The 26,653-nt window shown below is 42.8% G+C and overlaps 1 protein-coding gene across 5 annotated transcripts; it reads left to right on the top strand.

The window, feature by feature from the left end:
• The first annotated feature begins 1,106 nt into the window (after positions 1 to 1,106).
• Positions 1,107 to 26,653, top strand: LOC146681428 (protein FAM110A). Of its 5 annotated transcripts, none has more exons than XM_085448840.1 (4): positions 1,107 to 1,247; positions 1,939 to 2,008; positions 24,402 to 24,800; positions 25,086 to 26,653. In XM_085448840.1, the coding sequence occupies exon 4, from the start codon at positions 25,096 to 25,098 to the stop codon at positions 26,485 to 26,487; it is 1,392 nt and encodes a 463-aa protein (XP_085304966.1). In that variant the 5' UTR covers positions 1,107 to 1,247; positions 1,939 to 2,008; positions 24,402 to 24,800; positions 25,086 to 25,095; the 3' UTR covers positions 26,488 to 26,653. The 5 variants fall into 5 exon arrangements, with proteins under 5 accessions (XP_085304966.1, XP_085304965.1, XP_085304967.1 ...); XM_085448839.1 differs by having other exon boundaries at positions 1,939 to 2,016; XM_085448841.1 differs by lacking the exon at positions 1,939 to 2,008.

The raw sequence follows: 26,653 nt of genomic DNA, 5'->3' as shown, positions 1-26,653 counted from the left end.
ATTTAGCTCTTGGCTGCTCTTTGATGTGTGCTAAGTATAATCATTGCATCACTCTCATTCTTATCAACACTTATCCAGACATTTAGCCTTGCCTCTTTAACTCAAAGGATGATGCAGGGAGGAATAAAATGAGGAGAAGAAAACAAAGATTCGTGGGAACTGGTGCGGTAAGTGATACATCCTCCTCTGCACGTATGTGAGGAGAGAGGCAAGAGAAGGACTCCTCTCTTCTTGAAGCTGAGGTCATCCTAAATTAGTTAATTAAAGCAGTTTGTTGCCAAAACATTAGATCATCCCCCAGCTTGTTTTGTCATTAGCTGAACTTGTGTCCCTGCATTAGTCTCCTCTCAGTGGGAAGAACATGAAGGACAGTTTGTGTTTCCAGTGGGAGAGAGCTGCTAGTTGTAACCTTACTAATGTCCAACTTTCAACTCCCCCCGACTTTACGTTATTACAACCTATATTGTTTTGTTCTTGCATATAGTCACACTAGCGGTCATATAGCAATCCCGTCATTTTGATTCCATGTTAGTGTAGGATTAAGCATATTATCCCTTAAAATATAGAGAATATAATGATATATTTGGGGATTGTACAGCTGCTTGATTACAGAGCCCTTAGAAAAACATTTCTATTTTCAGGCATGTTCGACATTTCTCATACATATTCCTTTTTTAATATATAGAATAGCATTGAAAAATGCGTATTTCCACAATTTTGCTCATGAATATAATGGAACACAACGGCTGCTGGAAAATCTGCTCTGCCTCTGCCTCAAAATTCGGTTCTGAGCCTGTTTTTTACTCTCGCGAGAGCAATGGGGTTACCAAGGTACCGGGCACGCAGCGTCCTCCAAAAATTGCAAATGCCTCCGGCTAGCCAATGAGGGGAGCTCGGACCGTACCAAAGTGGGAACCGGTTTAGGGGTGCTCCTTAAAGCTTTCTCAAAGAAACTTGGCAATATTAAAGGAACTCGGAATTTCACAACATGAAAGGGACAACAGTGTAAACGCATTATTACAGTGCTATTGGAGAGACTGCAAAGCTTTAAATGTGCCCTTTTACAAAAGCCCAAATGTAACCGTGTGTTCAGAGTTAATTAATGGATTCGTCCGCGCCAACATTGAAAGTTTCGTGAAAGTGAACTCCAATGCCGTTAGCTTGCTGTTGGTTTACTTGTGTTTAAATGCTTTGACACAGCTGTTTGAACGTCGAACTGTATTTGCTTTACTCAGTTGGTTTTGCAGGTGAGTAATCTTTTTGAACTGCTCATTTGTATAGGTTAATGTTACGCACCTGTATGAGGAATACACCTTTGCCACAGTGTATTGGCTAGTGGAGTCGCATCTAAGGAAGATGGACATATTTTTGCATTGTGTTAAGGGGACCTTGAGATACGAATTAGTTTTACTATTGAAGATATTGACTGTGGATCTGTAGGTTCGCGATTGTAGAGTCTGAAATGGCCCACTGAGCTTGCAGCAGGCCTCAAATGTTGCGGAGAACACCATGCTGGAAAATGTGCTCTTTAACTGGAAACGTGCACAAAAGAAGTGTTGCATAAGAAGAGGAAGTCGTGTAAAAGGATGTGAGTCTGGTTTAAAGGTCATGCAGAGCTTCACTGTGCTCGGGATGTTGATGTATTGAAGCTCAGGTTTTTGCCAGGGGGGAGGAAAACGGTTCCCTTTTGTGTGTCAAAGGAGGAAGTTACGGCCCTAAATGCATTGCTGTTGAATTGGAGGTCCCTTCCTGTATTGACACTAGCAGCCTTCTCTTCAGCTGATTAAGTTTTTTTTTTTTTTTTTTAAACCTTTCAATCTATATAGTCTATTTTATCTAATCTATCTATGTCAAACGCATGTCTAGACAAAGTGAGTTGTTTTGTATGTGATGTAAGCTCTGAATCATGTTGGGTAATTTCTCTGTCCACTCCTCCAGGGTCAAAAGGTCAGCTGAGTTATCTTTAAGATACCACAATGGGACCTGATTACAAAATTCTGCGCGTGAGGTAGGCAGGTAAAAGATTGCAGTAATGGGCACGAGGTGAGGTAAATGCCTTGCAACACTTTTCACCTGGGGCGACAGTCACAAACGCACCCTTGTAATTTCCATTCTTAATAATTTCCAGGATAGGAATGTGTGTCTTGCAGCCTAGAAAAGTCACTCACTTGCCACTTTTTTGTTGTTGCTGTGGCTTGTAGATGGGACTGCTTCTTACATCTATACTGGAAAAACATTACTACTATTCAAACATGTTTATAGCAGTGGTGAAGCTCTGGCCTACTGGTATTCGCATTTGACTGCTGAAGAATTTGCAAAGACTTTGTTTCTGAAGAGAGGAAACATCAAATAGTAGCAGGAGTGTGGGTTAGTGTTGTCTGGAAAGAAGCTTATGGGGCTTTTAGACGGAGACCCACCACAGCCCGAGGGTGTATTTTCACTGTTTTTGAAGCAATAGACGAGATCCTGCTCTTCTAATGTGATTGGAAGATGTTGCGTTAACATTGATAACAGCCTTTTGTCTAGTTCAGAAACTTTGCATGCTACTTGGTACCAGCAGTGCCAAAATAGTGGTGGAAATGACAAGGGCTGTTTGGTTTTGTTTTAATTCATTGAAGAGCGTGTCACTGAATAGCACTCGCGGAAACCGTGCTTGTGTACAGTGGGGCAAAAAAGTATTTAGTCAGCCACCGATTGTGCAAGTTCCCCCACCTAAAATGATGACAGAGGTCAGTAATTTGCACCAGAGGTACACTTCAACTGTGAGAGACAGAATGTGAAAAAAAAAAAAAATCCATGAATCCACATGGTAGGATTTGTAAAGAATTTATTCGTAAATCAGGGTGGAAAATAAGTATTTGGTCAATAACAAAAATACAACTCAATACTTTGTAACACAACCTTTGTTGGCAATAACAGAGGTCAAACGTTTACTATAGGTCTTTACCAGGTTTGCACACACAGTAGCTGGTATTTTGGCCCATTCCTCCATGCAGATCTTCTCGAGAGCAGTGATGTTTTGGGGCTGTCGCCGAGCAACACGGACTTTCAACTCCCGCCACAGATTTTCTATGGGGTTGAGGTCTGGAGACTGGCTAGGCCACTCCAGGACTTTCAAATGCTTCTTACGGAGCCACTCCTTTGTTGCCCGGGCGGTGTGTTTTGGATCATTGTCATGTTGGAAGACCCAGCCTCGTTTCATCTTCAAAGTTCTCACTGATGGAAGGAGGTTTTGGCTCAAAATCTCACGATACATGGCCCCATTCATTCTGTCCTTAACACGGATCAGTCGTCCTGTCCCCTTGGCAGAAAAACAGCCCCATAGCATGATGTTTCCACCCCCATGCTTCACAGTAGGTATGGTGTTCTTGGGATGCAACTCAGTATTCTTCTTCCTCCAAACACGACGAGTTGAGTTTATACCAAAAAGTTCTACTTTGGTTTCATCTGACCACATGACATTCTCCCAATCCTCTGCTGTATCATCCATGTGCTCTCTGGCAAACTTCAGACGGGCCTGGACATGCACTGGCTTCAGCAGCGGAACACGTCTGGCACTGCGGGATTTGATTCCCTGCCGTTGTAGTGTGTTACTGATGGTGACCTTTGTTACTTTGGTCCCAGCTCTCTGCAGGTCATTCACCAGGTCCCTCCGTGTGGTTCTGGGATCTTTGCTCACCGTTCTCATGATCATTTTGACCCCACGGGATGAGATCTTGCGTGGAGCCCCAGATCGAGGGAGATTATCAGTGGTTTTGTATGTCTTCCATTTTCTGATGATTGCTCCCACAGTTGATTTTTTCACACCAAGCTGCTTGCCTATTGTAGATTCACTCTTCCCAGTCTGGTGCAGGTCTACAATACTTTTCCTGGTGTCCTTCGAAAGCTCTTTGGTCTTGGCCATGGCGGAGTTTGGAGTCTGACTGACAGGTGTCTTTTATACAGATGATGAGTTCAAACAGGTGCCATTCATACAGGTAACGAGTGGGGGACAGAAAACCTTCTTACAGAAGACGTTACAGGTCTGTGAGAGCCAGAGATTTTCCTTGTTTGAGGTGACCAAATACTTATTTTCCACCCTGATTTACAAATAAATTCTTTACAAATCCTACCATGTGGATTCATGGATTTTTTTTTCACATTCTGTCTCTCACAGTTGAAGTGTACCTCTGGTGCAAATTACTGACCTCTGTCATCATTTTAAGTGGGGGAACTTGCACAATCGGTGGCTGGCTAAATACTTTTTTGCCCCACTGTATAAGGGTGCATGGTTAGACGTAGCAATCCACTGTTTTCTTATGAACCTCCTCTCCCCTCTAAAGACGTGTTGACTCGGTCTTTTAGGTTATCTGATGCATCCTGAAGCAGAAGTGAATATCTAATATTGTAGATGACTGTAGTTATGATTTTGTGCTCGTATAAATAATATAAATGCTCGCTTTGAACTTCAGCAGGTTGTGTTGACCATGTTGACTTGGATAAATGGACTGGGCTGCAGCTATGTGATTGGTTGATTAGGTGTCTATGTTGGCGAACAATTAAACAGGTGTACCTAACAAAGTGGCCAGTTGCGTAGTAGCGTTTAACACGGGACTGTAAATCTTTATAAATCTGCTTTAAATGAGCAAGGTTTTTCTTGTTTAAAAAAAATTCTTTTTGCACAACATATTTCATAATATTTGCCCAAATATAAAAGACATGTTTGATCATCAAAATGTCAGGTGTGAAAAGATAAGACGATGGATATATTTGTCACAGTAAAGTATCAGACTCATGGACTTTAATGTAAGAGGAGGGGATGTATGTCATTCTGAACCAGCAGAAACCCAGAATGATGCTTTGCTGTCCCAGAATCTCTCAGAGCATCTTTTTAAGAACAAAAAAATCTTTCTTGTTGTTTACTTTTCAGTATTTTGGTCCTTCTGGTGGTGCCTCATCTTAATTTTAGCCTTTCTGGGAAGGGGGGGGGAGCAATCCTTTTTAGTCAGTGACTGTAATGTCACAGTTTGTGCCCAACATAGCTGCCACACAGACACACACATGCTGGAACATCTCATCTGAAAAGTTACCCCAGATGGCACTCATAATAGTTTGGCTCACCGCTGGAGTCTAGTCGTGTTCCGTTTTCTCTCAGCTTATCCACACTGTTTATGTGGCAGCAAGCCTGTGATTAGCTGCAAAATATCATATTTTCCATTGAAACCTACACACAATCCATCACAACAAATAGCCACCAAAATAATAGTGTGGCTTAAGCTATGTAATGCTCCACTAGCTGTAGACTGTAATATAGCCAACAACAAGGGAAAATGTTTTTCTTTGCAGAGTGCACGCTGGGTTTCCGTGTGTGTATGTGTGTGTTTACATGTAAACACTCATCTTTGAGAGAAACTACAATGAGTTCTGTTTTAGTCGAGTTTAGCCGAGATTAACAAAGGGAGAGTTTGGAGTGGTGTGTTCGTAGGAGGCACAAAGACTCCCACTACGCTTGTTGCAACAGTCGGTATTATTCATCGTGTCACATGGACTGACTCAGAGGCTTGCGTTTTCACACTTGCTGCCTGGAAGCTGTCAGCGTTGCGTTGTTTTGCTGAGTTTGCCAAGTCCTGCTTGTTGTCTCTTTCTCTTCTTCTCCTCTTTTGTGTATTTGTAGCTTCCTGACTTGTCTCTGGCTCTCATCTGTTCCATGGTGCCACCTGTGTTTTGAATTTTATCTTCGTCCTGTCCTGCAGTTTATCTGCACTGACATGGCGATGAGGTCATCTTACACTGACACTGTTATTCAGACTGGGGAGGGTAATCTGCTCCATTTGGCCAGAGTATACAGCGCAGCCACAGCTACAGTTGGGCGTTATGCAACACTGTTCCACGAACTACTTTACGTTGGATGAACCAGATTAGTATCAGATTTATTTACTCACATGTCACTAAATATGATGTTCATTTTGATTGCAAGTAAATGGTAAATGGACTTGTGAAGGGCTTTTTGAGTCTAAGCCCTCAAAGCACTTTTTCATAGCACTTTCTAACGATCACACAGACTCCGTCGTCTGCTGAGTCACAGCCATCCAAATGTGCTGGCGATTAGAGGTCAAGCATCTTTTCTTGTGCCCATATATACAGTACTGTGCAAAAGTCTTGACCCACCCATTATTTCCTGATATTTTTGTTAAGAAAATGGGAAATGGGTGCAGAGTGTGCACTGGCTGAAATGCAGCCCCAGACAATAATAATAATAATAATAATAATATAATGGATTGGATTTATATAGCGCTTTTCAAGGCACCCAAAGCGCTTTACAATACCACTATTCATTCACTCTCGCATTCACACACTGGTGGAGGCAAGCTACGGTTGTAGCCACAGCTGCCCTGGGGCAGACTGACAGAAGTGAGGCTGCCATATCGTGCCATCGGCCCCTCTGGCCATCACCAGTAGGCGGTAGGGTAAAGTGTCTTGCCCAAGGACACAACGACCAGGGTGGAGAGCCCGGGGATCGACCTGGGCTCTCTGTTAAAATGGTTGACAGAGCCTCAACCATTTTTCACTAACGGCTGTAGACACTGTTGTACATCTCTCATCTGCAATTAATGACAGTTTGAACCAAATATTTCATTATATTTCATTTGGATCGATCACCCAGAGTCCAGTCCTGGTCCTCAGAATGACCTCGTTTCTTGTTTTTTACGCACATGGCTTTCGGATACCGTTCACACTGTGTAACCATCTTTTCATAGATTCAACTAAAGAAATTTGAAATTTAGCTTCTTTGCTAAATTCTCTGTTGTGTAGACACAACACTGGTTTACCCCTTTAGTTATGTGTGTTTTTATGCTTGAATGGCTCACGGGTCTGTGTTAAGTGGGTTAGCAAACAAAGCATTCCTCTGAAAATGATCAGGTACAAAGTGTGGACTGAAAATGAGTGAAAAGAACAGCCAATGTTTAAACTTTGAAAGCCTTTCAGAAAAGCCTGGTTAACTATTGCTCAAGACCACTTTAAAAATGACAAAGTCCTCCTTGGAAGCAAAATAAATCAAATGAGGGGTGACTTAAAGTGTTTGCACAATACTGTACATTGAAATGAGTTTACTGAACTCATTCCTTGGCCATTAAAAGAAACCTATTCTGCTTGTTTTCAACTCCCGGACAGTTAAAAAATAATCCTTACTTATTGTTACTAGGCCTTCGTGTAGCTCTTCAGTTCCTCTTTCAGAAACGAGCTCTGCTCCCTTTGAGGCAACTTTTTTTTTCTGATTGGCTGTCCATTACAGTAGACTTGAAATGTAGCTATGCAGGACTGCTGTGTTCACAGGTGGGACTGCCTAAAGCAAAGGTGTCCAACTCCAGGCCTCAAGAGCCGGTGTCCTGCAGGTTATAGATATCATCCTGGGTCAACACACCTGAATCAAATGATTCAGGCCTCTGGAAAATTTCAAGACATGTTGATGAGGTAATTTAGCCATTTAATCAGCTGTGTTGGATCAAGGACGCGTCTAAAACCTTCAGGACACCGGCCCTCGAGACCTGGAGTTGGACACCCCTAGCCCTAAAGCAAAACATGAGGAGCAGTCTGAAGTCTGAGCTTTTTATGCTTGCAGAGATTACATGCACTCACTGATCTTGATGAGCTTTTAGACATTGATCATGTTTTAATATTTTATATTAAATATATTTTATATATTCAGTAGGGGTGGGGAAAAAAATCGATATTGTGTAGTATCGTGATATTTTGTTTGTTAATAATGTATCGATACAGGGACAGCAGAAATCGATATTTTGTTACAAAAAAAGTTTTTGTGGACTGGAACTCTGACTTCAGAGCATGTTGATCCTTTTTCTGAGCAAGAATCCTGACATTCCTTCACTGTCCAAATGTGTTTAACTTTTTTTTATGGCAGCAATAAACATGACAGTTTACTTATTTTAATTTAAGACATGTTTTATTTTAATTAAGTTTAAAACTTTTTTATTTAATGTAAAATTATATTTTGTTTTAATTTACTTTCAAATGCTTCAGTTGCTGAAGGGGCTGCATAGTTTTCACAAATTGCATAGTTCAGAATAGCTATAATTGTACCAGATGGTTGCATTCAGTTAAGTTGGACTAGACTGTAATACAAACAATAAAACTGACTGAAATGAGAGAAAGAGAAAGAGAAAGACTTTGATATTAGATAAAATGAATATTGATAAAGTTTACCTTTATGTACAGAATCTGAATATCGCAAAATATTTTAAAAAAAATATTGCAATAATATCGTATTGTGCATTAAGTATTGTGATAATATCGTATCGTGGGATGTATGGTGATTCCCACCTCTAGTATTTAGTATATCTACGGAACAATTATAGGTCTACTTTAAGAAAGTCCTTCATTGCAATATTTTAATGTCATGAGATAAAAGCAGGAACTCGTAAGTGAAGGTTAATGTGAGGTTGTTGAATTTTTTATGGTCTAGTGGATATATTAACTTATTCAACAACCTTCATAAAGTGTTAATAGGGGAATATTTAAGATTCATTTCAGTGTACTGCAGCTGGCTATGGTGGTGAGGATCGGCTCAAGGCTTTAAGGACACTTGAGCCTAAAGCAAGTGGAGAATTGCTTTATGTGTCTCTACGATGGGCTTACTGGGCTGCAGTGACTCCCAGCTGCACTCACCAGAGGAGGAGCTGGTTATAATGCTTCATTATATAAGAAAATACTTGCAGAGATTGTTTAGTGTCTCCTTTCAGTTGCAGATTGATCATTCTTTTTTGTCTTTTCCAATTATTATTTTTGAATAGCTGAGCAAAGCAGATTTTCTGCCCCCAGTGTCTGAGAAGTGTTATTTAGAACCAAAGGCTCTAAAAACTGATCAAAAAAACCATTTTTACATGTTTTATTTTTTTTTTCGTGTTCATGCTGTTTTTTTGTTTGTTTTTTACAGAGAGAATTCTTTGAATTTCCCAGTCAGGTTAAGCCCTCTCTGGTCCAAATATCCCAGATGGTAGGAGTCATGCGGCTGTACTTACAGTTTAGTCAAGTCTCCTCCTAAGAAATGAGGTCAGTGTGACTTCTGGTCCAGGCAATCTGTGCCTCTGTATCTCCTGACTTCTCGAGGTCAGCAGCTCGGGGCTCTCATGTTGGTGTAGTGACTAAGAGATGCTGTATAGCACAGAGAGGAACTTGACCTATTAAAAGGAAAACCCATGATTTTTTTTTTTAATTTATTTTTTAATTGTTTTTAGTTTTATTTTCAGTGGAGTTGCTAGCTGAGCGAGCCTCCACAAGAGGAAAACAAGTTTCTGAAAGTGTTACTTGAGCATTTATTTACTAAAAAAGGTATTTTGTTCCCAGTATCTACAGTTAATGGTGTTTTTGTTTGGCGCTATTATATACAAGCAGCCTCCACACACGCGCGCACACGCACACACACAGAACCACATTTTGAGACTCAAAAAGGCCTTCAAACTTGTGAGGACCGGTGAGTGTGTCCTCACAAGTGACTCTTGGTTCTCACAAGTATAGTAGAATGCAGATTTCAGTCCTCACAAAGATAGCTAGACAGGAACACACACGCACACACACAGGGCCATTAATCATAGTTGGATCAGCTACTGGGATCTAGACAGTTAACACTGAAGTAGTTGCAACGACAGAAGTAGAAATATCTGGTTTGGTGAGTCTGTGCTTAGCTTTGACGTGTCACTGACTGCTTGCTCATCAGTTCTTGGATTCTACACACATGACTGCGCCTGTTGGTGAGTGAGTGGGTGGGTGGGTGGGTGAGTGGATGGATGGATGGATGGATGGATAGATAGTGTTCGCGCTTCTGTATTTTGTTTTATTTTGCGAGGATCTTCCATGCGGTGCCTCTGGCTGTTTTGAGGTCATTATTTGGAAACGGGCTTCTAGTTAACCATTATTTACCCTGCCCCCTCTACACAGGGGCTACTGACCTACTAACTAAATAAACAGCTTTTAACATGTCGCTATGCTATAGATCTCTGCTGCTGTGTCATGTTAGTATCACTTTTGCAATGCTGTCTTCATGTAGATGCAAATTGTTTGTAGTGTTGTACAGAGTCCATTTCATGAGGAAGGACCGATCGTGATTATCAGTTAGTTTTTGAGTTGGAAAGAAATGCATACGTGAGACGATAAATGGCAAAGAATTCAATGAGAAGTTGATATTTGAAGGGAAGTTTAAGAAAGTGTCAGATTTGACTGTTTATTCTATAAATGCAGTTTTATTCACTGGTGACTACTGAAAGTAAAGTTACTTAACATGGTGCTTTAAAATAAGTACATGCAGGTTGTCGGGTTATTTATGTCATATTGTTAGATTTGTGGTTATATTGTTAGGGGTAGCTTACCATAGTGGGAAAACATAGTTATTATCAGCATACGTGAGTAAGACGGGTAAATGAGCTATATTCTGGGAAACTGTTATCCACATGTTGTTTGAACAAAGCACACGGTCTTTTAAGGGCAATTTTGTTTCTGACTTCAAAACAAGTCAGAAAATGACTTTCCAACTCTGTAGGAGGGGCTCTCCTAAGAGCAAATAAATGCAGGTTTACTCCTGAGCTGCCTTTCCCAGCTCGCTGAAACAGTGTGCGGATTGATGTAAGCTTAAGTAAACGGTGTTCTTAATGAGCACAGATGTAATCTGGTACACAGTCATTAGTGTTCTTCCAACTAATTCCATAATGGACCTGTAGCATCCAGTTACTGTTGTTAAACAAGGCGTGATGCACCATTAGCAAAGTTATGTGCAGGGTTGTAGTGAGTAGTCTTGCTTTGAGGCACAGCATTGGTACGTGTTGTGTTGCTGGGTTTTTAGAGCTTGAGTGGTTGCAGGTCAAGTAAAAATGTAATTAACCAGCAAAGAATTCATAGCGGCATCATTCTTCTTTATGCTGCCATTTTTTTTTTTTTTTCTCTCTCTCGCTCTCTCTCTCTTTAAGAATTTGGGATCATAGCTTGACTCTGACATCACAGGATTTGCACTGAGGAGTTTGGATGTTAAAGGCCACTTGTTGGGTGAAAAGTGTAGTTTTAGTTTTGTAACACTCATATTGTTGCCGGAGCTTCAACCTTTTTTTTTCAGGTGTTCAGATATAAAAATTAGCTGCATTTATTTGTTTTGTTTACAATTTGTTTAAATAATTTGCTTAGGGATTATTAAAGGATTCTGATTTAGATTTTATATTGCACCAATATAGCTATTGAGGAGTATTTATGCCTGGGAAATGGTTGAATGTACAATTGTTTAAATAAATAACCAAACGATGGAAAAAGTATTCATGAGATGAACCTTTGAGGGAAGTGTAGAATCCAGTGTATACCTATTTCAACCAGTGACCAATCATATGTTTCCTTACTGTGTGTTTTGTATATGCTGGGGGTGAGGGAGGCAATCAGAAGAAAGTTCACTTGAGTACCTTTTAACACAATTCATGTGTCACAGTCACGGTCAAGTCCTGGAATTTAAAATGTGGATGTGCACGTGAACAGAACAGGACTGCTTTAAAATCTGCCTCCTGTGAATTCTCCTACTTAAACGGCATTACTGAATCTCTGGAGTACCTTTTTAATAGAGTAGAGTAGAAGTGGGCAGTATGAATAAAATCCTCTTCCTGGGTTAGTGGGGACGTACAATTTCATTTACAGCAGTGCCTGCAAAAATCTAATAAAACCTGAAATGTTCAATGAGTAACTGCCTCAGTAAGAACTGTGTGGTGAAGAGTCCTTGAGTATCATGTTGCTCTGTGTTGGTCAACACTTTAGGTGCATCCACACAGAAAGCAGTTTGCTCTTTGTGCAGCACTTTGTTGTGTATGGGGATGTCCATTTACCGCCCTGTCATATGTCAATCAATGGTAACCTTCGCTCTTTGGTAATTGCTTCAGTTTAACTTGGGACCTGCCCACTTAAATAACTGCTGGAAACATGAAGTTTAAAGTTGTCCAGTGTCACTGAAATTCTGTGGTCTCTGAATGCAAATGCCCTTCACTGTGCGAACTAGCAGGAGTATCTATAGAGAAACTTGGACCACAGGAACGTAACTTCTTGTGCTTTTCATCCAAGCTCTTACAGCAGTGCTTTTGAGAAGTTTTCTGTGAGTTATGTGAACACTCCTACTCTGTTACCTCAGTTTGATTCCTGCAGGATGACAGACACTGGGCCTGCTTGGACATGCCAGCATGTAACGGGAAGAGTAATGTGACATGTTAGCCCAGCAAGTCCCTGCATTTGTGAAGTGTATCTGGGTGTGTGCATCAAGTGACAGAGATTATAGTTGTGGTATGAGAGAAAGTGGGTGGAGCTGTAACTTTATCCCCCCTCACACTCTTTCGGTGGTCTCGGAATCAAAAAGTGTGTGTGTGTGTGTGGGGGGGGGGGACTTCCAGTGGGTTGTCAATATTGACTCAACATTGTATGAGAGCCTGTGTCTGCATCTGTGTATCATAGATCAGAGTATTTGCCAAATGAGAAGGCACCACACATTCACACTAATACATTTAATCCACCTGCCTCCTCTGAGTCTCAGAGCGCAGTCATGTGTGTTAATGGAAGACGTTCAGGGAACGCTCTCTGACTGCTTTAGATACTTAGAGCACCATGTCTCTGTCTCAGTCATGAATTTAAATATATGAGAAAATTCCGCATTTGCAAAGAAGTATGATCCTGTCTTGGTGCTTCAGCATCCTTTTTACACGATATAGTCCTGTCCTTATAGGATCCTAATATAATTTCATAATAAAATCTGGTATTTAGTTTTACATCGTTGTTTAGGTTCAGAGTTACAGAGGTATCGTTCTGAAATATGTCAGCTCTAGATTTTATGGCTGGCTTGTAACTCCACTAAACCTTCTAAATGATCTTTTCTGTAAATGCTGGGATATTTGACCTGTCTCCCCAATGTGATGCTCGGTTGTGGGCAAAAGACCTGCAACTGACAAATAAAGGCTATCTCATCATCATCTCTCATCTCATCATTGATCATTATATTTGTTTGTTTGGGGGGTTTTTTTGGGCTTGAGATGGCTAATGATGTCAGTCTGAAGTAGCCAATTGCTGACTCTACCCTAAAATAGTAAACTTTTGTTGTTGTTTTTGCTCAGCTGATCTGCAGTTTTATGGTGTGGCAATCATAAAAATAAATGTAATGATTTAGCTTAACTTCCCAAATAAATGCACAGAAGTTATTAGCTAATGCTAGCAAGCTGGGTTAGCAATCTTGCTAGCATCAGTTAGTCAAATAAACTATACAGGTGCATTACAGAGAACTGGATAACTGCTTATATATAAAGTAATAATTCTCTTAAGCTGGGTATTTTAAAATGGGATCCCTCTGAGATTGACTCACCTTTTAAAGCCAAACTCAAGTGACCATGAAAGAAATTGCAGTTTTTGTCACATCTCTGGTTTCTTTTTTTTTTTCTGCCTGGAGGGTGTTCACAATTGCTTCTTGTTCACTAGCACTGCCTCTACTCTACTCTACTCTACTCTACTGGGTTTCGGTCATTTTTCCATTACATTTGAGAACCAACATAATGCGCGTGGGGTGTCGTTATATATACCTGCTGCTAAACCAATAGTAAACACCTCATTATTGGACCATGGTGTCAGTTTGTGTTTAGCCATTTCACTTGTTGTGGGTTTCAAAAATGGCGGGTTTGATTCTTGTGAAGGAGTTGCTGTCATGACTCATCCATTGATGTCACTCCCCCCTTCATCTCGACCTGCTTACGTCAAGTAGGTACTAAAAAGTACCTGGTACCTGTCCTACCACCTAATTGAAAACCCTAATGGTCTGGTCAAGCCGAGAAGGTAGTAGTGGGGAAAAGAGGCTAATATGTCATACTGGTCAGAGATCATGTAGCTCTACATGCGTGACGAGAGAATGTGGAACAGAAAGGGAGAGGCTAAAAGGGGAAAATTTTTGACACAGGATAAAAGTTAGCAGATTATGCGCAGGGGGAATAGAGAAGTTTTTGTGATGAAGTGGAAGGGAGGAGAGGAAGGAAGGGAGGGAGGAGAGCCTAAGTGGAGGTAGAGAAGGTGTTGGAATGTGTCAACCCAGCTGAACTATTTATTGTCCTATCTAACCTACTCCCGTTGTGTTAATGCAGAGCCGTCGACAGCGTTTCCTCTGCAGCATGGAGTGAAAGTCCCCTCCTACTGCTGCTGCCTCAGAAGAATGACTGACCGCTGTGTTCATGTGTGTCGGACTCAGACCTGTGACTGTGAGCACCTGAATCTGTGTATGTGTTTGTTGGTCTGGTGCAGCCTGCCCTGACTGCTCCTTTAAACAAGCGCCGCTGTGTGTTCAGACTGTAATGAGCAAGAGCAGCTCAGCCACAGTGTGGAAGATGTTAACAAAAAAAAAAATATTGAATGTAGAAGACAAGTAAGTTTTGCTTTTTTGTGTCCTTTAAATATAGTACACAGAGCTTTATATATAGTATTCCAGGAATCCTGTCGAGGTATTCCAGTAGTAAGGCTTCTCCTGAACTGCTGTTTTACTGCCTTCAGTGACAGGATATCCTCAGCCACACCTCTTTGATAATAATATTTGCTTTCTTGAATTCGCCCACTGTCTGTTAAGCCACTCCCCTTCCTGACTTTCTCACTTACTAGCATACATCGTTATCTCTGGATCTGTTGGAGAGGAAAAGGGTAATATTTCACTTGAAGAAAGCCACGAGTGTTTTTATTTGGACGTTGTCACAGATGGTAAATTAAATGGAACCCACCTGGAAAATTGTAGTCCTCTCAACTCTACCATTAAAATGGTTTGGAGGTTGACACCAAACGAAGCCCTTATGATTAGGGATGCCACGTTTCCATTTGGGATTAGATGCACATGTTGGCTTTGGGTACCGATACTGAACACTGACCTAGCACCTAATCATTTTTTTATTTATTTTTTATTAGTAAGTCAACATCAGGGTGGACTTTGCTTCAACTTTGCAAATAAATCCAGTAATATAAATGTACTAAATCTGTATTTAACATTTAGGAAAATGTCAAATCAAATTAGGCCTGAGATGGGCAATATTTATCTAAGGCACAAATCTAATTTAAGCTCTGCGTGAGAGTCATTACTCTGCTGCATGAAACTGTTATTTACAGTTTAGTTTCTCCTTTTCCGGACCCTCGCCCCCACCCGCCCTCCACCCGTCTGTAGAGCTGCAAAAAACGGCAGGAAGTGAAATAACAATAATTGAGTTGATGACAACACTTAAGTGTTACACAAACAAATGCCCTGCTAGTTTCTACCTTTATATAATGTCTCTCTGAATAAAGATAACAAGTGAAAGTAGATAAGAGATGGAGGCCAAGGCGTCTTCTTGCTGGAACTTTCCAGTCAAACCAACTTGGTGTGACCACAGTTGACCAACTTTACATTTAAGTAAAGGGAGACTGTGTCGCAGGCATTTTTGGGAGTACATTAGCTCTCCTGCTAGCTGCTGCTGTCCCATCAGCTGTTGTCACTCATATCTGCTGCAGCTTTTTAAGTCAAGATCAGAATTCTGTACAGTCCACATGTTAGATGAGTGCATCTCTGCTCCGGAGGGACTGGCCGTTTATCTCTACAGTGTTAAGATGAGATGATAAAATAGAATCCACAGAGTTAAGTTTAGATTTATTTATTTGCTCTGAAAAGTCTTCATGGGGACGAGAGGGTCAAGAGGTAAAAACTAGTAATTCAGTGTTTGCAAAGTAATCTGCTTGGAGTGCAACACATACAGTTTACATACTGCTTCCACTAGATGCTGATTACCGAAGTGTTTCAATGACCTACAATGTTTCTTTACCATTTTTTTTCCCCCTGAGACTGATAATTCTGCTAAAGCTGTTAAAGAAACTGCTTTATTCTTCTCGGATTTTTCCCTTATAGTAACTGGCGATACCTCAGCATCTGGATGCGATACACAAAGCCCCGTTACCTTTTCTGGTATTAACGGTGCCACGGTTCTGGGTAACTGACGGGACAATTTCAAAGAGTTAAAGTGTCAGGAAGGTTTGTGTCACTGCTTGGAAAAACTCAGGCTTCCTGTTCACATAGTGTTGGGTTTTTTTCCTCCTCCGGTCTTTTCCTGAGGTGGAGTCTTCCCTTGGATGTGGGAGGAGACGGGGGAGAGTCTTATAGCTTGAAGAGCAGAGACTCCCTCCAGGTTAGTGTTCATTTGGCTCATACACAAGTACTGGCTCACTGGCAACTCGCAGCAGCTGAGAACAGCTTTGCACGCTCGGAGCGGCTGCCTGCTTCCTTCAGCCTGACACGTTCAGTATTTCTTTTTGGGTTTCCTAGAGCCGGCTAACAGCTTAAAGAACGTAAGTAAACTTTGCTTTTTCTGCTGTTTGAGCACAGTCAGCAGTGTGTACACGTGCGGGTTGTTTATCTAAACGGAGGGGAGGGCTTGTTCCTCTGGCAGGTATCCACAGGACAGGTCACGCTTCAATGTTGTCAGTTTATGGAACGATTTGGTTTTCTTTTCCCTGTTTTATTAAAATGACATTCAGTTCTGGATGAAATCCTGCATTATCACAGCGGGTGCTATTGTCTGTTTCTCTGTCGCTGCCGGTACTTCCTTGTCCTTGAGTTGGGTGCCAAACCTAAAAATACTGGTCTTGATTATAACTTTTGGCAGCTCTGCTCCAGGACTAATTTCATTCTCTCAGCTGTAAGGGGCTGCGAAGCTTCACGTGTACTGGCAGAGCCAACAATATACCCTCCCTAAAACTGAATTTAAATTCTTGTTGTAGAGCAACGTGTTGTGCTGACTGTTGTCACTCCAGAGGTGCTTCATTTTATCTCCCACATAATATCTCTCTTTAAACAAGTTGACTTTTCCCCACTCTTTTTTTTCATGAATGATTTTTAGGCTTTCAGCACCAGTGTGAGAGCTAATCAAGGATTACACAAAGGGTTAAAGGCAGAAGAATGTGTCCTGTGTGAGTGTGTCTGTACATGTATGAGTAAAACACTCCTTGTATCCAAGCCAACTCTGAGGCCTAGCCACTGAGGCGACTCCAGTGACCGCTCTCCCTCCTGTGTGTGTGTGTGTGTGTGTGTGTGTGTGTGTGTGTTCTTTATCTGACTAAGGACAGCGATGGGTGTCTGGAATGTGTTCATCACCGTGTTGAAGGGGGGATATTTTCTCCTCCCTTTTCTTCTTGTTTTATTTTATTTATTTATTTTCAGTTGCTTTCAGGCTCTCCCATTACAGCAGAGGTGTGTGTGTGTGTGTGTGTCTCTTTATGGCAGCAGATGACTGTGCTTAACACAGCTGCATACTAAAAGGACATAACTACCATGTAATTGCAATAGTAGGTATATTTACTTTAATGCTTTAATACCCCAAGGTGTGAGTGTGCGTTGTCTAATAGATTAGCTCCAGCTGACTGAGGTGGGAGTAGTTGCCCCCAGCCACTGATGCAAACTCCGATCAGATGGGGGGTGGGTATATCATAGTGGATTCTGTAATCAGCAAAAAATCTTTGCTGGATCAGAGTTATTTTATCATGCAGCAATGGCAGAATGTCTTCAGGCATTGTAAAGTCAATGAGTGGTAGTCCTGCATGTTAGTACCCAGAATAGGAGGGAAAAGAATTGTCCAAGTTCTTACAGTTTGTTATATTTCTGGGGGGAAAATTATAATAAAAATGACAGTGCTGAATCTTTTTTCTGCATCATAAATTTAAGCCTTCACAGGCATATAAAGGTTGGCAGTGGGCACTTGTATAGGCTATGTTGTAGACCAGGGGTCCCCAATCCCGGTCCACGAGGGCCAGTGTCCCTGCAGGTTTTAGATGTGTCCTTGATCCATCACAGCTGATTCAAATGGATAAATGACCTCCTCACATGTCTTGAAGTTCTCCAGAGGCCTGGAGGCCTGGTAATGAACTAATCATGGGTGTGTTGACCCAGGGTGAGATCTAAAACCTACTGGGACACCGGCCCTCGTGGACTGGGGACCCCTGTTGTACACCCTACATACATTCTGTACAGAAGTCTGAAGTGGCTGTGGTGAGACTCATTGCACGTGTAAAGGAAATCAAGGGTCATTATAAATTCTGATGCTCTACCTCAAGCGGTTACAGTGTGCTTAAACTATATAAATCTCACAGATATTTAACATTTCGTGACGATTGGAGGGTGGCGCTCTGAGATTACAATTGAGCCGTGTAACTCTAATGAGCTCTAAAGTGAAAATAGAAGCACAGCACACAAGTAATTTACATACCACTGAAGGGTGTGAGCCTCATGGGACCCTCCTGAGGGGGGGTCATAGGTATAGTTTACCCCCCACTCAAGAGAGTCACACCAATAAGTGTGAAGTGCCTCTTGACAATATGTAGTTTAGGATCACAGTTGTTAACAAAATATGCATTTTCTATCAGTGGTTGAAAGGGTGAAAAATGGCTAATGATATGCAAATATCATGCAGTCTAATTTATATACCTACGTACCTTTTGCACTCGAGCTCAGGAATAGTTCTTAGTTTTAAAACCTAAACTTCATGGGTATCAGACCTTTAGCAAAAATACACTAGAACTCAGGCAGCAATTTTAATTACACTCTAATGAACTAATTGTGGTCAGAACTAGCTAAATCAATAAATCCATAAACTCAACAGTCTTGTTTGCACTGCTGCCTGCTAACGTCCGCCACCTCTGTTCAAATCAAATCAAATCACTTTTATTGTCACATCACATGTGCAGGTACATTGGTACAGCACATGTGAGTGAAATTCTTGTGTGCGAGCTTCACAAGCAACAGAGTTGTGCAAAATACAATAATGTAAACAAGCAAAATACAAGAATGGCTACATCTGAAACTAATAAATATATGTACAATATATAATAGTATATGCATTTCTGGATGTGTATACTAAATATTTTTCTCTCTGTGTGTGTGTATGTGTGTGTGTGTGTGTGTGTGTGTGTACACATATTTTACAAATTAGAGTAAACAATAAATAAAATATATAAAATATACAGAGTTGAGACATGTTCACCATATTACAGTGCAAATTCGGGTTAAGAGTTGAATTAGCTAAATTGTTATAATGCCTTAACTAACTTGGTTGTGTTGCTAACCTGACTCACTATAAGAATCTGTTTATGTTAATGTTGTGTCTGTATGCACTGTTTATGTAGTCTTCTATGTCTGGCACATCTTAACTTGATGTCAGCTTAAAAGGAAGTTGGAGTAAAAGGCAGATGTTTCATTTATATACCCGTTAGATGTTCTTATCATCTTCTTTGCATACACTTTACACACTGTTCTTACTACTTACTGCACTCAAATGATCCCTATATCTATTTTTTCCCTTTATTTTACAAATGTGGACACATCACAGATGTTCTGTATTTGTCTTCACAGCTTGGCTTAGTTTTCCCAAGGGAGGACTCAGCCACCTGCTCTCCTGTGATTACCTACTCAGTCAAAACTCTCTTCCTGACGTGAACACACAGGCACACAGACACAAGAGTTCATTGGTTTGACCTCCATTTTCCCCCCTCTGGTGTAATTGTACATGGATGTGTGCGTTTCCTGGGGCCACAGACACAGACAGATATGGGCAGAGGTGGAGGAGGGGGTTTAAGGGGAGACGGACGGATGGATTGACAGAAGCGGGGAGATCCAGGGGAAAAAAGACGAGCTGGATGCTATAATAACTGTCGGTTTATGGTTCAGTGGTTGTTTTTGCAGTCGACTCGACTTCTGTCCGTATAAAAACAGTTGCATAACCTTGTCCAGACACTTCAGTCATGCATGTCAGTCCATCCAGCCAGGAGCAGTTCTTCAGTTGGAAACAAGCAACGTGGCTGAAGCTGATAGCCGCTCAACAGAATAACAGCAAGGTCTGACGCTGTCACGACCAACTGTCTGTCTTCATTATCATTCTTTGGAGCTCCCTAAATCAGCCCTAAGGGGAGTGGTTGATAACTTTTTGAACCCTTCTTTTAAGCTCTCTATTGATTTTTAAAAACGTCGGCTGAGTGTCCCAGTGGGATAATGGGCAGGGGCTTGTGTTGCATTAGTTTCTGTCCAAGCTTGGTCTGATTCTCATCAGGTTATCGTTCATCTGGAAGCCACAGGGAGGACACCAGCTGAACCCTGCACTGAGATGAGAGATTTGTTAATACGATCCATCTTGCTTACTGTCCCGTTTCTTGACCTTTTGTTGAACTGGGTTTTGGTACAGATAAATTCAGGTCTGGTCCAAATAGATAAACTATAACTCTGTAGACCTTCCTTTGGCTTAACTTGCAAACAGGTTTGCACAGCAGGTGAATGATTTAGTTATAACTAAATCAGGGATAAGTGCGCTCAGTCATCTACAGAGCTAGGAGCAGAAAAAAAACTGCCTGAGCAGTCTGAAGCATGTGACTTTTGGCTCACTAGATCACTTACCCACTCACTGACTTCATTATTTGTTTCTATGAGCATGGAGCATTGTTTGTTTTGCTTTTTTCTTTTTTCCCCCTTCCTGAACACTTTGGATTGTAGTGCAGCATTTCCATGTGGGCTTCCTTGCAGTTGACAGTCGGGTGTTCACAGGCTTCAGGAGCAAATCGGGAAACTCCAAGTGTCCAGAAATAGATGAGCTAAGTTCACCGCGAAACAGGGTCAACCTGCGGGAATTGCCCACAGCCGAGGACGTTTGTTTGGTTTTCTCTTTCCCACTCACGTTCTGTTGTGAAATAAATCCCGGCTTCCTGCTCATCCCTCCAGTGGGTGAAGCAGCTGAGTAGTCACTGTTGATGAACTCACCACCTCTTTCCTTCCATGCTGGGGTAAAGCTGACAGGCTCAAAAACTGAAGGATTTGAATGGTATCGCATGGAGCTGCACTCTGGCTTTGAGTCAGCATCAGGAACTGTTTAAGACTCAGTATGATTCATTCTTATTGTGAGGCTCACCCTGGATGGGAGGTTGACACTATCTCTCTTAGTTGGGCTTTCTCTTGTTTTCTCTGCTATTATATATTTTCTAATCTTGCCTATTCTCACCTTTTCCTTTTTCCTCCTCCCCCACCCTCCTACTGCAACCCGTTTCCTCACGAGCTGCTACTTATTCAGTAACTTGCTAGAAAATATTGGCGAAGCAAATTGCTCCCATTCATGGGCTCTCTCTGTAATTACACTTAAGCCGGCGGCACGGTCAAGTCAGCTGTGGTAAAATGCCAGTCACTGTTTCCTTTCAGCTGCTTTACAACATTTGTGCGCGCAGACATTTTGGGCTTCTCTCTTTGATTTCAAACATTCTGTTATTCACCCCCCACAGTCACTCACACGCCATGAAACGCAGTCTCTCTCTCTCTCATGCAGACATCATAAACCATGTTGTTGGCCACTTATATGGTGGTTAGAAAACTGAACGTAAAAACAGTCCGATTCATAACAACTCAGCGGTTTGCATAGTTTTGTGATGATAATCACAATGCGCAAGTTTCCATTGAGGAATAGGAATATCATTCCTCGGCCCTTTGCCTTTTTGGAGACATCATCAACTGCAGTTACAGAACATGAACGGAAACCAAGAGGCAGAAAAGTTAAGAGAAACGAGACTGAGCGCTGCTGCAACGCTCAACTCGTGGACCGGTGGGGACGAGAGGCTTAATGGTGCCGTTTGCACACACATTAGTCCCATTAGCAGAGCGGCTTTTAGCCATCTGACCCCTTTCACTGGAGAAGATGAATGACAATAGCTGCTGTTTTTAAAGTAGTGACTATCCAGGCTCACAGTATTTGCATGTGGACGACTCTTCTCATTGGCAGGCTCAAAGGAAGGAGGGTAACTGGGTTAACATTTACATAGTTAAAGCAAATCTAATCTCCATGAAGAGGGAATTCATTTAGCAGCTTGACGATAATTGTTGTCAGTTGTTGGAACTCGTTCTCCTTCACTAACAATATCAATGCACAAACTGTTGAGCGCAGAATGATAACAAAAAGACTGAATAAAGGGTGGATCAGGGGATTAGAGTTATCAGCAGAGGTGGGTTTATGCTGGTGTGACAGGGATCTCCTGCCCCCTTTGTGTCTGTGGGATTTGTTCACACCAGTAATTGTGTATAAGTGTATGTTAGTCATTAGGAGTGATAGAAATCAATAACCACGCTTTAAAAAGACAAAATGTGAAGACTTTGGATCACAAGCTGTTTGGCTGGACATTTTGGGACACAGTGAAATAGAACAAATACTCCAGCAAAGGTTGGCAGTTCTTACAGAAATTAGTGTTTTTAAAGACATGAAAAGACTCTAAATCTGGAGCAAAGGAGGTGTGTTTTTTCCTCCTCTTGGCAGAGGGCTGTGTAAGTGTAATGACAAGGCCACAGCATACTAAAACCGAGGTGGCTGAGGTTTCTGTGACCTAACGTTTGTCTTCACGGTTTCTGTTAAAGCATTTTCTCTAAGATGAGTTTCTTTGAGTAGATTCGGGGACAAGAAATTCTATAATTACCTGAAACCTTTTAACCTTTTAGCTGTTAAACTACTAGTTAGTTTGTCGTGAGGATGATGAATGTAGGAAAACAACAATGTGAAAGAAAGAGATCCACATGCAGCAGCAGATCAGTGATGTTTTACATATGTTTTATGGCGAATTCCTCAACTTACACAGTCAGATGAAAGTGCTAATCAGCACAGTGACGGGGAGTGTGTGAGTGGCTCCAGGTGGGTTGTGGTCTTCAGTGTATTTACTGTTGTGCGCTGCAGGCATTTACATTAGCGGGTGGAGCGCCACCATGGTGTCACATAACTGGACGTGTTGTGCGTTAAAGCTTAACCGTGTTAAGTTGCATTGAGCGCTATGATAAGGATGAACATGTGGAAAAAATACAGTAGAGCTGCTTCCCTGCAGTGGTTTGAGCTTTTTTAGGACACCAAGACAAGTCTGTGCTGACGTCATCTCGTGACTTTGTCCGCTAATCCACCTCTCCTTTCTTTTCCTACTTCAAGCTCACTTCAAGCTTTCTCTGTATTGTGTTTTTCATGAAAGACTCTTTATTTTATTATTATTTTTTGTTCCATCCCCTGAATGCATATATTCCCAAAGGCTTTGTGCAGAAGCTTCAGGTCGTCTCACTCATGCTTGGGAATCTTTTTTTTTTCTTTCTGTTTTTATTTTTGTGCTGCAAAAGTGTTTAGTTTGAGTAGTTTGAGGTAGGCTATTTTAAACTCTTCTTTGGTCTGTTACAAGATGAAAGCTAAGCGTGTGTGTGCGTTTTTCTTTTTAAGTGTAAGCTGTCAGTTTTTCTCTCTCGTCTGCTGCTGGTCTGCTGTTTGTGGATGTGAGCGTGAAGAGGGAGTCAGACGGGGCGAGATGTTGGGGGAAAAACAGGGTCACATGTTGAGGGAGACAGGGAAGGAAGACGGCTATAAAAAGATTAATTAAAAATGTGTGGATAGACGTGCTGGAGAAGAGGTGGAGGTGGGGGAGGGGACGCACCGTGCCGTCTATCTGGATGTGACGTAACCCTGGAGTGTAAGGCTGTAAATGATAACATGCAGCAGGGAAGAGGTGTGGAGGAGGGGGAGAGTGGGGTTGTTTTTTTTTTTTTTGTTTTTTTTTCTGTGGAATTGAAGGGGGAAATAAATGAACAGCATGTGTGTTAGCAGTGTTTTAAAGCCCTGAAACTGAGAGAAATAATCCACAAGTTAATTGTGCTCCGGCAGAGGAAAAACTTTGTCCCAGTTCTTTGTTTAAACTTTGTTCTTACACTATTTTTCTTTTCTTTCTTTCTTTTTTTTAAAAGCTGAATCAGGTTTGGTTTCGGTGATCTTCATCTACTTTGTCTTCATTAGGCTAAAATGCAAACACACAAACAGCCACACAAAGAGCTCAGCAGCAGGAACAGTTGTGCAGGCTTTCAGTGGTTTTTGGTTTTTTTTTTTTCCACATGTTTTCATAGCACCCCACTGAGCTTGATGCAAGTCAATGTAAAAATTGCATCTGCGGTGCCCCTCTTTTCCCCCGCCGTCCCCTTTCTCTCCCCCCTTTCTCCCTTTCAAAGAATTTTCATTTGAATGAAAGCCCTGCCTCAGTTTTGTTGTGCTTGAAAGGCAGGGGGAGGGGCCCAATTGGTCAGGATCTCCTTTGAGCCTAGCCAATGCGAGCACACCTCTCGCCTCCCAGCCCGCCCCTTGTACCCCTCCGAGTCTCCCGGCGACATGCGATTGGCTGGCTGGGAGGAGCCAGACTCTGTATTAAAGCCTGTCCCGTCTGCTCCACTTCAGTGTTAAAGAGAGTCCCCGTCTGTCAGCCAGAGAAGTGTGCGTGCATGTGTGAAAAAGAGAGAGTATGTGTGGATGTGTTATGGTATTAAGCGGTGGAAAGAAAGTGGAGGTTTATCTGACTTGGACTTGTTTCTTTCTAACCCTCTCCAGGACTACAGGGCGCTCCTGCTGAGTTGCCGGCCGGCTTTTTGGATCTGATCACAACTGGACAGGCGGGCTGGGGCTAAACAGAGGATTGTAAAGCGGATCAGAGAGACTGTGGTGTTGTCTGAGTAACTGGCGACTGATCTACAAGACTTGCCTTTTGGATTTAAAGAAACAAAAAAAAAAGAAAAAGACTGACCCTGACCCACAGTCTCTCACTGTTCTGGATCACAGCTGAGTTAATAGAGGTGGTCTGCACAAGGCTGGTGTGGAGGATCTGACCCCAACTGACCCTGTCTCGCAAGTAGCCTTTCACTGAGCCCGGACTGGGAAAAGGGACAAATAAAAGTGCAAGAGAGGTGTCGTGGAGGACAGACGAAAGGCAGAGGAGCAGCACAGCGACCGGTAAGGAAGTTAAATGGGGTTCTGAGAGCACGGGTGTGAGAGGGGGAGGAGTGGGGAGAAAAAGAGTACAAAAGAGCCCTTTTTTTGTTTCCCTTAAGCTTAGAGAGGATGTGTGGGAGCTCTAAAAGGATGTTCACTGACCATTAAAGCCAGGTGTTTGCCTGCCTCTCCTCCTGTCAGCTAGTGTCTGACCATGAAGCTGTAAAACTGTTTTCACATACAAGTGAATTATTTTATGTTCCAATTACTTGTAACTCATGGAAAATCTCTATTTTCTCTGTCCAGCTCGTGCAGAATGCCAGTGGAGACCCTGCGGCCCTCAGATGGCCGTCTGGCCGGGGTCCCCTTTACCTCTGCCATGCCTTTCAGGATACTCAATAAGGGTCCGGATTATTTCCGCCGACAGGCTGAGCCCGGGGCCCGCAAACTGAGCGCCGTGGAGCGCCTGGAGGCCGACAAGGCCAAGTATGTTAAAAGCCAGCAGGTGGCACTCACCCGCCAGGCCCCCATCCAGCCTCCAATCATCCGCAAGCCCCTCGTCCCTTCGGGGATGATGATCAACACCCCTCCAGCCCGGAAAGTTAACCGATCGCCGGCTGAGGGGGAGAACACTGCAGGCAGGCAGGGAGCAGGAGACAGGAGACGACCTGCTCTAAACTTGGATATTCTAAATAACCTAATCAATGACGTATGTGATGGACCATCACATTGTTCCCAGTCCTCTTCCTCCACCTCCCCTTCCTCGTCATCTCCGTCATCGGGAGCTAAGAGCATCAGTAGCAGTCTTTCAGGAGAGCAGGAGAGGAGCAGCCGACTCTCCAACAACCTCAAACCTTTGAATCACGCCCTCGCCAACTCATCGTCCACCTCCTCCTGCACCTCCTCTCCACTCAACAATCATCTTCGGACGGCGGCAGCAGAAGTGACTCGACGTCCACCCCCTGTGCCAGCTCGCACACCCCGCTTTGGCGTTCCAGTTCCCTACAGCTCCCCTAACTCGGTGACAGTACGCAGGGTGGACGTTCGGCCTCATGCTGAGATACGGAAGCCCCAGAGAGCTCAGCTGCAGCCACAGCTCAGGCCCAGACAGACACCCCAGGGCCAAGTCGCACACCCCCAAGTCCCACCCCCATCACCCCCTCCCCCCTCCCAGAATCAACCGCAACCCCTCCCTCAGTCATCCCAAGCCATCCCCACTCCATCAGCCTACCTGCCACCCAGTCCAATGCTAGTCCGAGCAGGCATGATCCCTCCAGCCTCACCCGCTTTCACCCGCATCTCAAACGCCAGCTCCAAAGGGTCTGCCCGCAAGCACCCATCACTGCACCGCTCCAAGTCGGACCTGAGCGACCGCTACTCCCGTGCCACAGCCGACCTGGAGCGTTTCTTTAACTACTGCGGGTTAGACCCCGAGGAGGTGGAGGGAATGGGCGGGGTGGAGCGCTTCACGAGGGCCAACTCAGACATTGTGTCAGTCTCCAAGCTCCGAAGCGTTAGCACGCCCAGCTCGGAGTGTGGGGACGACCGGGTCAGGGAGGACGAGGACGACGAAGACGACGGTCCGTCAAGGGCCAACGAGCGGGTCCCGTATGGCATCTCTGTCATCGAGAGGAACGCTCGAGTCATCAAGTGGCTGTATGGCATCCGACAGGCGAGAGATTCTAACAACGCCGTCTCTAACGTATAGACCGTCAGGGACTCGGACTCCTGTTTGTTCATCTTTTGCTGCCTTACGTTACAGATACGGATAATCCTGCAGTTGATGTGTTTCCTGTAAAGACTTTCTTTTTTGTTCTCGGAATTTCACATCGGATGTTTAGAACTGGGCTGCAAGTCAGTACTTGCAGCGGAAG

Source organism: Copadichromis virginalis, linkage group LG23 (assembly GCF_057382275.1).
Source record: "Copadichromis virginalis isolate Kocher_CV1m ecotype Utaka linkage group LG23, C_Virginalis_male_GT1.1, whole genome shotgun sequence".
Lineage (NCBI taxonomy): Eukaryota > Metazoa > Chordata > Actinopteri > Cichliformes > Cichlidae > Copadichromis > Copadichromis virginalis.
The sequence above is the reverse complement of the archived record's forward strand: the minus strand, read 5'-3'. Positions and strand labels throughout refer to the sequence as shown.

Excerpts from the sequence above, each read along its gene's own strand:
- LOC146681428 (XM_085448841.1), top strand. The coding sequence starts at position 25,096 with ATGCCAGTGGAGACCCTGCGGCCCTCAGATGGCCGTCTGGCCGGGGTC.